The 14,783-nt window shown below is 40.9% G+C and overlaps 2 protein-coding genes across 7 annotated transcripts in view; both read right to left on the bottom strand.

Moving 5' to 3' along the window:
• The window catches only part of ap1b1 (adaptor related protein complex 1 subunit beta 1), a 36,055-nt gene extending 28,679 nt beyond the window's left edge, over window positions 1–7,376 (bottom strand). The window contains exons 1-9 of one of the 6 annotated variants that reach the window (XM_050050037.1): window positions 7,297–7,376; window positions 5,472–5,532; window positions 3,723–3,828; window positions 3,490–3,625; window positions 2,556–2,801; window positions 2,110–2,300; window positions 1,783–2,004; window positions 1,473–1,593; window positions 982–1,077 (exon numbers count right to left, since the gene is read on the bottom strand). In XM_050050037.1, the coding sequence (XP_049905994.1) occupies window positions 982–1,077; window positions 1,473–1,593; window positions 1,783–2,004; window positions 2,110–2,300; window positions 2,556–2,801; window positions 3,490–3,625; window positions 3,723–3,828; window positions 5,472–5,508 (1,155 nt within the window). In that variant the 5' untranslated portion in view covers window positions 5,509–5,532; window positions 7,297–7,376. Of the gene's footprint in view, window positions 1–981; window positions 1,078–1,472; window positions 1,594–1,782; window positions 2,005–2,109; window positions 2,301–2,555; window positions 2,802–3,489; window positions 3,626–3,722; window positions 3,829–5,471; window positions 5,533–6,991; window positions 7,100–7,211 lie in introns of those variants that run through there. The other 5 variants (XM_050050038.1, XM_050050039.1, XM_050050040.1 and 2 more) reach the window with 5 other exon arrangements.
• Window positions 7,377–8,951: 1,575 nt separating this feature from the next.
• Window positions 8,952–14,783, bottom strand: part of gas2l1 (growth arrest-specific 2 like 1) — a 30,086-nt gene continuing 24,254 nt past the window's right edge. Inside the window, exon 5 of the mRNA XM_050050033.1 lies at window positions 8,952–13,766. Coding sequence (XP_049905990.1) covers window positions 11,687–13,766 — 2,080 coding nt within the window. The 3' untranslated portion in view covers window positions 8,952–11,686. The remainder of the gene's footprint in view (window positions 13,767–14,783) is intronic.

The raw sequence follows: 14,783 nt of genomic DNA, 5'->3' as shown, positions 1-14,783 counted from the left end.
TTTGGGGAAAATGTGCTTTCATTGGGGGCTGGGGCAAAAAAGTCACTCTTATGCAGTGCAGTGTCCCCATATATTCAATAACTATTTAAAACAAAACAAACTGCTATGATTTTAAAAGATTTGTCATTCACAAATTATTCTAGGACACTTACAATTTAAATAATTTACTATACATGATGTCAAGTGTTTCTGATTTCTTTCTACAGAGTACAGTCTTAACAAATCTCCATCTGTGTGTTGAGGTATGCATGACACCAAGGGTGGGTGGAGAACAATATGAAGCAATGAAGGTTGGGGGAAGAGTACCAGCAAGATTTCACTCTACTTTCACCCCTAAATACAACTCATCACATCGAAGTTGCCACTGATGTCAGTGGATGAAACAGAGTTACATCAGCAGTTAAATAAAAAATTCGGCTTACAGTGTATTTGAAAATCATCAGGCACATCTTGTTTGCAACTACTTATTCAACTGTGGGTCATCAGGGGAAAGAAAATCATGGAATCATCATTTTGAAATGAACGCTTATAGGCTTTGAAATATTATATATTACTTTTTGTTTTGTAATGTAAATAACAAGAAATAACAGAGTGGTATTATACATTTAACATGAGGCCTAAACACTCCCTTCAGTCTGGGCTAGAGCAGTAAATAGTCCTGTGTTCATTTTCAAGTACAATCTTTTGAAATTATGAGAGAAAATACCATGAGATACTGTATACTCTTACATGGCCAAAATGGAAACCATAATAAACTGTATTATAATTTGTTTTATGAAAACACACAGTACTGTCATTATGACAGAGCTACTTTGTGTTCATTATAAAAACACAACCGTGGCTTTTATGATTTAAAGTGTTGTACCAGTGAATATGAACGATCATATAAACTGATGCTTCATCATTTAACTACATACAAAGCTGAAAGTAGATTTTGACCAACAAAACATCTGGCAACAGTAAGGCATAATCTCCACCTACCTCTACTTTGATGGCACAGCGGCCAATGGCTCTGACTGCTTTACGGACAAAGTCCACATCCACCTCAGTGGCATACTCCTTCAGCTCAGCCAGGACCTGCAGCGAGACAAACGAGCATTAGTGTCACTCAGATGATCTTGTGAATAATATCTTTGCTTTCTTAAAAGCAACTTAAGATAATGATTTTCCAGCTTATTAAGTTATTAAACATTAAATTAATCACTAACTAATTTAATGATCGATGAGTCATTTTAAATTGTTTTTTTTCCCCAAGAATAAAAAAGTCAAAATTCTTTGATTCCAGCTTCTGTTATGTGAATATTTCCTGGTTTCTCTACTCCTATAAGACAGTAAACTGAACATCTTTTGTTTTTTTTTTAACCATTTTCAGACATTTCATAGACCAAACAACTAATCAGTCAGTCGAGAAAATGACCAAAAGATTTATCAATGATGAGTTGCAGCCTTAATTATAGCTGTGTGTGTGTTACCTGGGCGATGTTGGCTTGAGATGCGAGGCGAATCATGATGTCCAGCTTCTCCAGTTTGACATAGATTGGGTCATTGTACTTCACAAAGAAAACCTTCATCTCGTGTTTCAGGATCTCTGGGCTACAGGGACATTAATATTTCTTGTTATTTATGACAGTTAAACTGTTATACAACATACCATAAAGTAAAATGGAATCAAACTAAAATGTACCATGCTACAGTAAAAGCAACCTTTTTTTTTAGGTCTTGATATTTCCAAAGTATAAAAAATAGCAAAAAGATATCCCCAGGTCATCTCCCCACATTTACCGTCTCTGTACAATGAGGTTGATGTTTCTAAGAGCGACATATTGCAACTCGGGTTCAGCAGAGAGGAGAGTGACCAGTGGAGGGGCAAGCTTCTTCAGCAGGGTGCCATAGTAGTCCAAGTCTTTGGGCAGCATCTCCATGAACTTCATTAAAACTTTAACAGCTGACAACACCACTGCAGAGTTGGCGTGGGAAAGCCGTGGAGTCACACGCTCACAGATGCTAGCAGATGATGATAGTGGCAGAGAAAAATGCAATTAAACAGGGTTTAATGGGTGTATCTGCTAACTACCATGCAGTCCTAATGAAGACAGAGCCCCTTCCTACCTTTGGGACTCACGGTCATCACGAGGTGTGTAATTTGCCAGGCAGTCAAGAATGAATATCTGTCCCCACTCTGTACACTCATTTAAAGCTGTCAGCAACTTGTTGATGGTCTGAGGGTTCAGGTCCAGTAGATTACTGTTGGGGTGAGACTCTGCTATCTCAGACAGCGCTGCCACTGCGTTTGCTACAACCTAAAAATGAAGACAAGAGCACAGATAAATGCTGACGGAAAAAACAGAAGCCCCTAGCTACATTAAGATATAAATGAGAGGTCGTTGTACAAACACAATTCTGGCAACAGGCTGAACATTTGTTTGCCAGCAAAGAGCTTATCAGTGAAAGGCAGAGCTGCGGCTCGTAGCCAGCTGTGTCACCACCCTCCTCAGTAAGAAATCAAATCTGGCTGGCTCAATGGCCAGCGAGTAGGCTGCCTGAAGCAGTCGTACCATGGGGTTGGAGTCAGAGATGAGGTCTTTAAGGGTGTCCAGGAAGCCTTGGTCCTCCACCAACTGGGCATTGATATCATGAAGCTTTGCTACACAAACAGCGGCCGTCTTCCTCACATACGGGTCTTCGTCCTTCAGACATTTCCTCAGTGGCTCGCAGAGGTACTCAGTGATCTTGTCCACGCGGATGCAGCCCATTGTACGAACAGCAAGGGCCCGGATTAGAGGATTAGGGTCTTCACAGTCCTAGATGGGTGGGTCAGAGAGATCATAGTTTTGTCACAACTTGTGATTTAGTTTTATATCACACTACATCATCATTTTAAAAGCATCTAACATTTGTTATCATTCTGTAAAGAATTAACTCATCATATATTGAGGTGCCACTGCTATTGTAGTATAATAAAAGACGGAAAATAAGACAATCAATCTCCAGGATACAGATGGCTATATTTACCTTAAAACTACCTTGAGGTTTGGTAATTATCTCATTGAATTCAGAGAGATAATGACAAGTCACTTTACACAGGAGTGCAGACAAGTGTAGCCCAAAACAACATGCATGAGTCGGTTCAAATTAGTGAGAGAATATTCATCCTCCCAATCACACAGTATACCCCTGTTTATAACATGAGCACAATCTGAAACTTCCTGGTACCAAAAGTGTGTCCAAATGGTGAAATTTTAATAAAATACTAATATTTATGTTGACAATTTCCCAGTAAAACTAATATTTCCTTTTGCTGTTCTTTTCTTTTCTAAATTATTTTTTGGCACACAAGTTGTGCACAAATTAAAGGACTGCACAAATCTCTTTATAGCACTTCATCTACAAGCTCTAATCTCACCAATTACTGCTACTACTCTAATGAAATTATAGAAATGTAAATCATTCAATATAGTTCCTACATATTTTTGACAGATTGAGCTTTACCTTTACAAAGGTGTTAACAGCCATGATAGCCATGTCTGGCTGACTCTTGGCATAGTTCATCAGGTAGAGGTAGACCAGCTTTTTCAGTTCCAAGTTGTCCGTCTGCATGCAGTTCACAACATCTGGGAACAGAGCGCTGAAGGAGGGACAAAAGCGTGACATGAATATTGACTCAAAACGTAGGGTGTTTTGTTACGGTGCATTATTCCAGTGTGGATGTTTTCCTGGCTCACCTGACATCCTTGCCAACTGTCATGGATGCAATGACCTTCTTCACAGCCTCCTTCTTCTTCTCTTTCTTATCACTGTTAAGCTCCGCCTTGAGCTCAAAGATCTCACCTGTACATACAAGAGGAAAAAAAGGCAGTCACACATCATGTAATCCATTTGTGATGTAGGGGTGGACAGGACGACTGCGCGGCATTGACCTCTTTTCCAGCAGTTTTTGATACTGGTGGGTGGTATTGGTTTTCATGGATTCAGGTGTACATGCTGCAAGCAACCATCCTGTCACAGAGTGCATGAGTGATTTTTTTTATACAACAGCACAGTAAAAGTTGAGGTTATAGTTAAGCCCACATCACCTACATTCTTTGTGTAACCACCTCAATTTTGCTGCTGCTTTTTCCACCATTTTCCCTTTCAATATCTAAAACAAAAACTAGACCATATGTTGATTACCTTACTTAACAGTGAGTTAGCACATTACTGACTTTGGCGACTAAGGAAAACTCTTCAACAGTAGCTGCACTTTATAAGCCTTCCTGTGATAGAAAGCTTTTATTATAAAGCTGCAGCAGGACGTGCTCATTAGTAGCACAACAGCTGCAGACTTACACTTCCAATAACATGGCAAATGAGAGTGCACAAGCGATGATGATACCTGACTGTTGATGAGTAGCGCTGGGCGGGTAGTCAACATGATCTTTTATCAACTTTAAAGCAAAACTTGGTATTGAGGTTCTTGTTTTGTGTGCATGTACTTGACAGGCAATGCATGACAGCTGGAACACAGCTCAACGCACTGCATATCAATTTGATTACATGAAATTCTGCATACCTTTGTATCATGAAATGGTCACATGCTGATCTCCATGACAGTCACTTTAGTTTTTTTGTTGCTTTATTCAAAACAGAAACAGACTCACCTTTATTTAGTTTACATTTATGCACTGAGTCCGTGACGTGCCTATCTGCATGTATTATACTATTTAAACACACGCTGTCAGTACACTCCCAATTTTGGGCTTAAATTTGAGTCTACCTACTTTGAGTTTTCCGGACCTTGTAAACTGCTAATCACTTCCAATCTCCTTTAAGATTTTGGTAACAGACTGCACCCAACAACAACATCAGGCACAGAAAAGCACACACTGAAAGCAACATGCTTATACGTGTCAAGTATTCCAAACAACCATAAGGAGTCTATAAACTATCACTCATAAGTGTCTGTTTGCATTTCCTAAGCCCCGTGTGTAGCAACACGCACAGATTGGGTCATGTAAGAAGACGAGCCACACAAATTACAACAGGAGGCACAGCAGGACATTTAAATCTCTGCCAGCTAATGCTCAATGTGTCTAATCTGATTTACAATAACCAGAGCTGTTCAGTTCTTGGCAACAATGTCGATACAAAGCAGGGTCATAACATATCTGGTTCAAATTTTTTTCAGTGTTTAGCTAGGTCATTTCAGTATTAGTAATGGCTATATTTCAGAAGGCAGAATATGCATTCACGTCGCGAGGAAAATCCTTCAATTGAGTAAGCATTTTTGTTTTCATAGACTGTATGACAATAAACATGTAATACATCATGTTTCTCTGAACCCACTGAAGAGTTTTAAGTTAATTGGACCATGTCAACAAAAAAAAAAAAAATGATTGTGAACTTATAGAATATGAAAACTGTCACGTGTCACTAATGTGTTTTACACATTAAATCATTTATCTCATGAAATAAAAACGAGTAAGTTATCAGACCTTTCTTGGTAGTGGTGAAGTACTTGGAGTCCGTCATCTTGGATCCAATGTGTCGATTCTCCTGCAAAAGATACAGAGGGTGAGAAGGATGTCTGTGAAATCTTTTCCTGAGTGGAAACTTGGAGCATCACAAGAGCAACAGGAAACACTAGAAGTGCAAGCGCAGGAAAATAAAAGGAATTCCTGTCTTCTCTTGAACAAGTGGCAGTGATCTATCAGACACAAGAAAACAATGGACTCTGCTAAGAAAACAGACACTAACATCATCTCTTCAATCATGAATAATGTTGGTCTACAATATCTCTTTCACTGAGTCAATTTCTGCAACATTTATCTGTTAGTATTTCCTGTTGGTGATTTCCACTCATAGTGCAGCACCTTTCTGCGAAGGATCTTTTCCTATTTAAGCAACAATGCTTCCTGCAATACATCCCAAGCAAGAGTACTCAAGTTAAAGAGAATTTTGCTCCACTTAACCCAAGAGAACACAAATTCACACAAAAAAGTAAAATATTATCCTGCAAGAGGGAAAATAAAACCATGACTTACTCAAAAATACTGACCATGACTTTTTTGTCTCATAAACTGTTGTGTACTTTTAAGAATCATATGACTTGTGCACATGATCATTACACTTCATATCATGTTGCCTTTGATTTTTTTCAGTGTTGCCCTGAATATATAGTGAATATTTTTTGCTTACAGAAATAACAACACAGTAATATTTATATATGACTGGGGGCCATATTGTTATGAATATAACATTATATCATGATTATTTTATAATCACAATACAAATATTGATGCAATCTCTGGCTGCTGTCTACACTGAATGACACAGATGGCATCTCAGTAAGAATTATCATGGCTGATAATGTTACTAGCCTTTCATTCATTGGACTGACTTCCTGTTAACGTTTAATAATAACGTTTAATTCAATGAAACTTGCAGGAAAACGATGCTAGCAGAGAGTAATGTTAACAGGTATTTGACATTACGTCTACATTAATGAAAGATGCCTGTGAAAATGAGCTGCGTTGACAAATTACAGCGCTTCATTAATTAAACGTGGCAGTTTCATTATTCATTAAGGTTCAGGTAGCTGTCACCATCAGATAGGCTGTTAGCCACAAGCTAACCAAATACACCTGCCGTCGTAGCTAGCGAGCTAGCTAACAAGACCATATAGCTCATTTCGGTACGTTTGAACGAAAATTCACGCTGCTGCCTCACCATACTGACACTGAACTAATAGTGTACCCTTAAATAGTTAGCAAGCTAACAATAGGAGTACTTCACACTAGCTGGCTTGAAGTTATTCTGCTAACTTAGCCAAAAAGCAATTAGAGGAAAGGTACGCTAGCTGGCTAGCACCAGGCTACCGTTACGTTAACGTTAGCATAGCAGGCTCTAGAGTGCTTCATTCAGTTGGAATAAAACTAAACTATGTGACGGTAAAGTTGGTTAAAATACTGCAGATAGCTCTGCAATCAACGATGCTATCCGATCGATTACTCACGCATAATTGATTCGCCCATTCCTGCATGTTTACAGCAGTTAGATGAATGAAAGTGGTGCTAAAGGCTAACTGTCTGGTGCAGTGTGCCTGTCAGTGTCAGCTAGCGCCTGGCCACTTTTCTAGCTCGCACAGCTGAGACATGACCTTCTAAGCACAGGCTTAAGGAAGCCTTTGCCGGGATAGTTAAGCTCTTAATCTGTCCGCCTGGTTCAAACCTTACCGAAAGAATTACTGTACCTTCTGGAGTTAAAATTAGACTCGCCACACAACGAATTTGGAGAGGAAAAGCTCCACAAACATCTTACCGTGACAGGCGTAGTAGGGGCTGTGATGGCCTTCGTCCCCTCCCACTTGATTTACTTCCGTCTTTCCACAAAATAACGTTTGCAAACAGACAGGCAGCGTCATCTTTCAGCCAGAGGAGGATGTCTGGGAGCTGAAGTGGCTCAACAACTTTATCAACAATGTCTTATTTCTGAAGATTAGCACTCTTAAGATGTAACGTTAGCAGGCTACTTCACAAAGCCACTGATCTCTGTAAGTTGACAAAACATTAAATGTAATTTACTAAAAAATAAATACATAATTACCAAACAGTTACTGAAAGACAATAATTAGGATCTGTTTGTACAGTAGGAGGCCTAATATACTCAGTTTCCAGTTTATTTGGTACATACTAATGCAGTCCAAACCCTGCTCATGACTTATTTCATACTAAGGGTGTTTTTAATATCTTGTCCATGCCTTGTATATCAATTTTCATTGTTTTGTTTTTTTTTCAAGATAAAAGGCGTTTCTTATGTTTTGTCCATCCATTTAAATCAGACTAAATATCACACACCTCTAAATATGGCACAATAATCAAAAGCACCTCTAAAATGACCATAATGGTGAATCGACACCTCTCAGCAACAGTTTAAACAAAAATCAATCACTCTAACCTTAAAAATGGTAGGATTTATCTTGGGACTGTTGTGTTAGAATACATTAGTTTTATCTACTCAACTTTATTGATATAGCACCTTTCATACAAACATGCAGCCCAAGGTGCTTCACATGACAAAATTGGATAAAACAGACACAAGACAATAAAATATGAAAAAAGCAACCCAACCAAAACAGAACAAACTCACAAAAAGATGATTAAAACTCAACAGAATAAAAAGAGAGTAAATAAATAAATAAATAAATAAAATAGAATAAAAATGAACAGGAGAGATAAAAGAAGGTCAAAACTACTGGTTGAGACTTAAAAATCAAGACTGTAATGTTACTCCACATTAAAAACCAGATTAAAAAGATAGGTCACCCACCATTCTAATATCCAGAGGTAGCGAATTTCACAGTTTAGGAGCATAAAAACAGAAAGCACTCTCACCACTACTTCTTGTGGGACACATGAACATTTAAAAGTAAAAAATGATAGAAATCTCTGATGTATGGGGGGGCAAGGTCATTTAAAGCTTTCTAAACAAGTAAAATAACTTTAAAATCAACTCTAAAAGATACAGGTAGCCAGTGTAGGCTATTTTAAATATGGGTCAATTTGCTTAAAAAGGTGCATTAGTTTTCCAATGCATGAGCAGATGATCATTTTGAAGGGAAATGTTAATATTTTTGTTCTGCACATACTCCAAGACAGGGTATAGGGCATACGGCCTTGTTGCATTTTTGAACTCCAGACTGCACAAAGAGATCATCAGATATCAATCAGCTGAACAACAAGGATGCTCGCACACTGTAACTTACATCTTTTACAACAAAGAAATGTTGTTTCAAGTACAAAATGCGAGTAAATCACATGTGCATTAAGAGTAATACTGTCATAATCCATGTTCACAGTTTGGTTCATTTCAAACACGAACTGCATGACTTCCTCCACATCCAGACCCAGTTTGCTCTGCACACTGCTGTGACGAAAGCTCTGCATTAAATATTGATCAGAGATCACTCAGAAACTTCAGAGGAAAATATTTATTACAAGAACAACTTGACAGCATTTTCAACTTAAAAAAAACCTGTGAAATGTTGCAGTATTGCTATTTCATACGTACAAATTCCACAATGTCAAGCAATCTGTACATTAAACTGGAGTGTTCGTGAAAACAACATTAGCAAACGAGAAATTGTCAAATCATGAACATTCAGATTTCGCTGATTAGGGATAGAGAGAAGGAGAGGGAGAGATTCATGAAATTTGTAAAGTTGTGCAGGACAAAGAACATATGATGAGGACAATCACTCTTTTGTGATTGAGAACCAAATCTTTGTATGAATTCACAGTTCACATTATTGGTACATTTAAACACCAGTTGATCAAAATGTCTTCAAATAAGCCAAAACAAATCTAAAATGAAAACAATTAGAATACATGTGTAGCTCTAACAATACTGATACATCATAAATTATTTGTAGCATTGAAGAGTCTGCATTAAATCAAATTACTGTATCTCTAAATATTGCAAAACAATATGTTTAGTTTGTCTCTTTTGAATCAGTTTTTAAACTGGCATTATTTTTAACATATTATGTCTCTTTACAGTAAACTGTTGAAAATAAAAATCTTAAAATGCCTAATGTTTATTCAAATTGGGCCGCACCTCATTTAGAATTTCCCTAACCACTTACAGCTCATTTAACAGTACTTGGGACGCAGATGTCACTTTAGCCCAGTGAGAATTAATTTCATAAATAAATAAATTAGACCTACATCACTCCCCTCTTCACTCCAACTCTATACATATTCTCATACAGTATGTACACATATATATGCACACTCTTCTTTTTTCCCCCGGCCCATTCACTGTGTCACTGCCTCGCAAAAAAGATGTTATCCACATATGTTGCTTCTTTCATTTTCCCGACATTTTCTCTACAATCTCTCTGGGAGAGATTTATCAAAATCACCATAAACACATGGCCACCACCTTCTCTTCATAACAAGTCAAACGTTTCCACTTTCAAATATATTTTACAAAGTCCTGTTAAATACTGAAAAACAGAAGTACTGTAGCTGGGGTCTGGCAACTATAACTACAACTGTGCAAGAGCTTCACGAGAGAACGCTAATATCCAGTTACAGTATCTATTATTCATGCACTGCTGCTCACATTCAGACACTCAAGTCTCAAAGTCATTCTTCATCCATCAAACTTCCCCTAACATACCATTACTATTGGCTCTAATCAGCACCAGAACGTGTCATTCCAAAAACAGAGAACAGTTTCCCTTTTTACTGTGAATAAAACATGTCTTTCTTTAGCCACTAGATGTCACCACAGATTGTGCTGTGTCTTTAAAATCCATCTAAGTAGGTTATCTGGCTTCTTGTGTTTCAAAACAACTTTTAGGATTCAGAGGCAATAAATTATATATGCTTATCATGAATTGTGCACCTACATCAAGTATAATGTATGATTAAAATTGGCAATGTTCCTCACGTTACCTCCACATTCACACTCAAACTCTCAAATTTCTATCATCATAAACAGTTAACGATGGCAATGTAGTGTTACCGAACAGATCTTAGTGATGTCGAGCAAAAAAAACATTCAAAAACTAACCTGCGAATACATTTTAAGGCAAAGGGAATCGTCAAGGCATTTCCAACACCAATGTTGCATAGCTAAGGCAGCACAGAACTGATTACGGTGAATATGTACATTAAACTGTATATCCGATGCCTTCTTTATATACAAAATACCCACATCCATTGGTGAGCACATCAACATGTATTTACACATTCATTCTCCTAAGCCTTTGAGTTTTGTGTATATGTAGCGTTGTATTCCAGAGAACAGTTTGGTCAAAGGAGGAGCTCCCAACATTTCTGTTTCAGTGACAATGACACAAAAGTTACTCGATCCTCACTGCTCCTCGTATTTTTTTATACTTAATCCACTTAAAAACAGAAATAAATTTAAAATGTTTTACTGCATTAAACGTAACCTTAAAAACCTGTAACACATTAAGTATTTAAAAACCAATATCTATCTCGACGACATCAATTGTTGTGAGAAGGTGACATTGACAACAACAACTGTACAGAGATTTGTAGTGCATGTAGTGTTCATAAAGTCAGAGGAATGATGGGGTTACCTTTGTCTATGCTACCTATTAGTATATCGTAAAATGTGAGTATACGGAGTCATATATGTGGAGAGACTGAAAACATCACAGTCATCACACCAGTATTTTGACTATCAAGGCAAGCAGAGATGCTGTCGCAGACCACGAGAGGGAGCCAATCCACCTGACTGAAGGTTTAGTGTTTACACTGTTTTATAGAGTTGCAGCTATAAATCCCTGGCACTTCACCATGCCCCTCGGCGGGGCACATGGCAGCACATATGCTCTCTCTCTATCTCTCTGTATCAACCATGAGAATTTCACAAGTGTCTTTGCAAAAAAATAAAAGAAAGAAAGAAAAAAAAACACCTTATGATTGGCAAAGGCATCCCCATGCACACATTAAAATTACAGTAAAAGTAATATTAAAGACCATTCCTTTGGTAATAAATAATTTGGCTTGAGTGCAACATAAAAGCAATGTGAACCCCCTGCAGTTATTCAGGGGAGAAACAAGTGAAAAAGAAGGAGTGTTAGACATGCAGTGAAAACAGTCTATAGCCCAGTCCTTTTTTTTTTTACACAGTAGTCAAAGTTCATGACAACAACCCCCTTGTCTCATTTGTGCTACATCCAAGCTTCAGTGTCCAGGCTCCCTGACTGTCCAGGGTAGGAGCAGTCTTTGTTGCCCATGGCTGGGGAACGTGGTTGAGGATGGATCATATCCGCAAAGGCCTGGTGCAGGCCCTTGCATGTGGCTGGACGACCAGTAGAGCGCGAGCTCTGCGGGGACAGCGGTGGGGTGTGGCTTGGGGAGAACGTGTCATGTGATTGCAGATCTCTGTAGCTGACCGGGGTGGGGATACGTGAGGGGCTGTTTTCTGGCCTGTTGTCAGTGCGAGGCCTCATCCTGCCTCTCAATTTGTGCTTGGAGATAGGCGCTACCCTGTCTGCCTTCTTTTGCCCTTTCTTAGTCTGCAGCCCTTCTCCATCAGTGTCCCCGTTGGTCAGGGGTGAGGATGGTGGGGGGGATTCAGAGCGAGATTCGCTCAGGCTGAAGCACATGGAAGAGTTTTCACTAGAGGAATCCTGGAAGGAGCAGTCCTCCGAGGGGGGGAGGGGCACAGGTGACGGACATGCCTCTGGGGGCGGGAGGTCATCACTGCCGTCACCATTTTCTAGGTCATATGGTAAGTTTGGCTGGTGATTCTCCAGAGGAACATCTCCCTCAGGACCTGTGCCCCAGCCAAGCTGACCCTGCTGACCTGTCAGCCCCCCTGTGGGAGGACAACCTCCAGGGTCTCCATTCATATTCCTACAGTGGAAAGCAGGTTGCGAGGGGACCTGATTCATCAATCTGTCTGTGTCTCCAAGACCAGGCAGGGAAGATGGAGGTTCCCTCTCCTCGATAGAACTAGAGATGGCTGGGAGCTTCTTGAGAGCCCCTCCACGCTCCCCCCAGTGCTCAGGCTCTCCTGGACCAAAGTTGTGTGGTCCTCCATAATTGTGTCCATAAAGTAAATTCAAGGGGTCGTCCAGCGGGAAGTGACGGGGATTAGTTCTCTTGGATTCCCTGAGGTCAGGCAGAGTTCCTATCTTTGCCCCCACGTTCAGGGAGGAGGTGGAGGAGTTAGAAGAGGAATAGGCAGAGTCAGTGACATTAGGATCCATGGGTGCTGGCACTGAATGTGTCCCAGCTCCCTGCACGGTAGCTCCTCCTGGGGCTCTACAAGACACTCCTTTAGCCTGCTGGGTATTGGCCAGAAACTCAGCCTCAAAGCTGCGATACAGGTCCTGCTCCCTCTGGGGGTCCAGCGTTGGCAGCATCTGGAAGCCAAGGCCCAGTCCTTCCTCCTCGGGCTCCTGGCGCTCCAGGCCAGACCAGTTCCTATGGTGGCCTCGCCCAGCAGAGCGAGGGCCCTGTGAGGTCCGAGGGGAGCGGGCAGCATGATGGTGAGAGTTGCGGGGAGATGAGTGAGGTGAGCGTCGACCTCCTGAGGAGACTGGTGGCAGGAGTCTGCCTTTTCCTACAGAGGGTGAGCGAGGAGCAGGAGGTCTGGGAGTCGTGATAATCTTCTTGCTGGGGCTGCTGTTGTTGTTCTGTACCCCTTTAACAGGTGAGTTAGAGCACGAGGACGACTGCCTCTTGCTAAACCCACCACCTATTCTAGGTGAGGATGGGGGCAATTGTTTGGCCCGGAGGTCCTCTCGTCTGTCCGCAGGTGGGGGCTGAGGGTCTCTGTAGCAGGAAGCAGGTCCCGGGCTGGCATCACTGGACCGAGTACGACTAGTTATCTTACTCTGGCTGTGGGAACGTGGAGCATGGATCCTCCTTGGGCCCTCGTTTCCGAGGGAGCGGCCCCTCTCTGTGCGGGATGTTCGCGATCCATCAGCGGATCCTTGTGGTGGGTTCGGCTTGAGTATTGGGGCGAGACCAGAACGTTCCCGAGATTGGCTGCGCGCACGGGGCAGTGAGGGACGCAGGGATGGGGTCTGATTTCCAGCTCCAGGCCTCTCAATCACATGCTTTCCCTCCTTGCGGTTGACTAGCAGGACAACCTCATCACCAGAGCGACGTGAGGCACCTCCTAGAGAGTACCGTCCCCCACCTCCTCCTCCCCCTCCTCCTCCTCCCTTAGAGGAGGCTGTGGAGGAGTCACTGTCTCCAGACAGACGTCTTGCCACTGGCATCATTGTCTCCTTATTCCTACAATGCAGAGAAGAGACAAAGAGTCATTTATATTCATAATAATACCACAAACGTTGTGTAGATTTTCCAACTCAACACATTCTGTTTTACCCTAAAGTTTACAGATACTTCTGTTGTAACTGAAACTTTTAAAGCACCAGAAAACTATGTATTAAGTTGTTGTCATGCATTAAAACACCCTTCAGTAAATTTAGGAATGACGCTCCAATCCTGTGTTTTGAATCTTGGTGGTCAGGATGCAGTTGTTTTCATTTAGATCACAGGTGTACTTTTAATCAGTGTTAAATAGTGTTTATTACAGCAGACCTCTAAAGTTATCCTCAGAAATTAGATTACGATCAGGCATGCTAACTCGCTTGCATGGAGCCCACCTGTTGACCTACTTCCCCAGTTAGCTGTGAACAGTTGTCGAGGGATAGTTGTCAGATTAGTCTTCATCTAGTCTGGCGCACTTGAAGGGCGATGCCCCACCCACACAGGGTTAATTCGAATGAGCTGCTGCCCTGACGTCTGGTCTGAGCCATCGCTCAATACAGAAATGAGCCACACACTGGCTAGAGGCCAAAGTAAACCACCATTCAGCTCCAAATTGTGTTAAACAATGGCGCCTTCACACTCTGACATATAGGGAAGGTATGTGACCGACTAAACCTTTAACCAGCTTCATAAACAACATAAGCAGGTTTTATTGTCTTTATATCTCACAGACAGAGCCACTCATAATGGTCTTAACATGCCACCACTCTGGCTCTGATGCCACCAGCATAGCCACTGCTCTATCACTGATGTGCCGCTTCACAAGCATATCTGAGAAAACTGATGTGTTCTTTCATTTGTTTTTTTTCATATTAAGTCGGACCATCTGTTTGCCATGGCGAGAGAAGAAAGGCTTGAGCAACAGCTCGCACAGAATCACAGCCAGTCTAATTAAAACGGGCCTATTGTGCTCATATTCAGGTTCACACTTGTATTTTGGGTTTCTAGGAGAACATGTTCACATACTTTAATGGTAAA

Source organism: Epinephelus moara, chromosome 8 (assembly GCF_006386435.1).
Source record: "Epinephelus moara isolate mb chromosome 8, YSFRI_EMoa_1.0, whole genome shotgun sequence".
NCBI lineage: Eukaryota > Metazoa > Chordata > Actinopteri > Perciformes > Serranidae > Epinephelus > Epinephelus moara.
The sequence above is the reverse complement of the archived record's forward strand: the minus strand, read 5'-3'. Positions and strand labels throughout refer to the sequence as shown.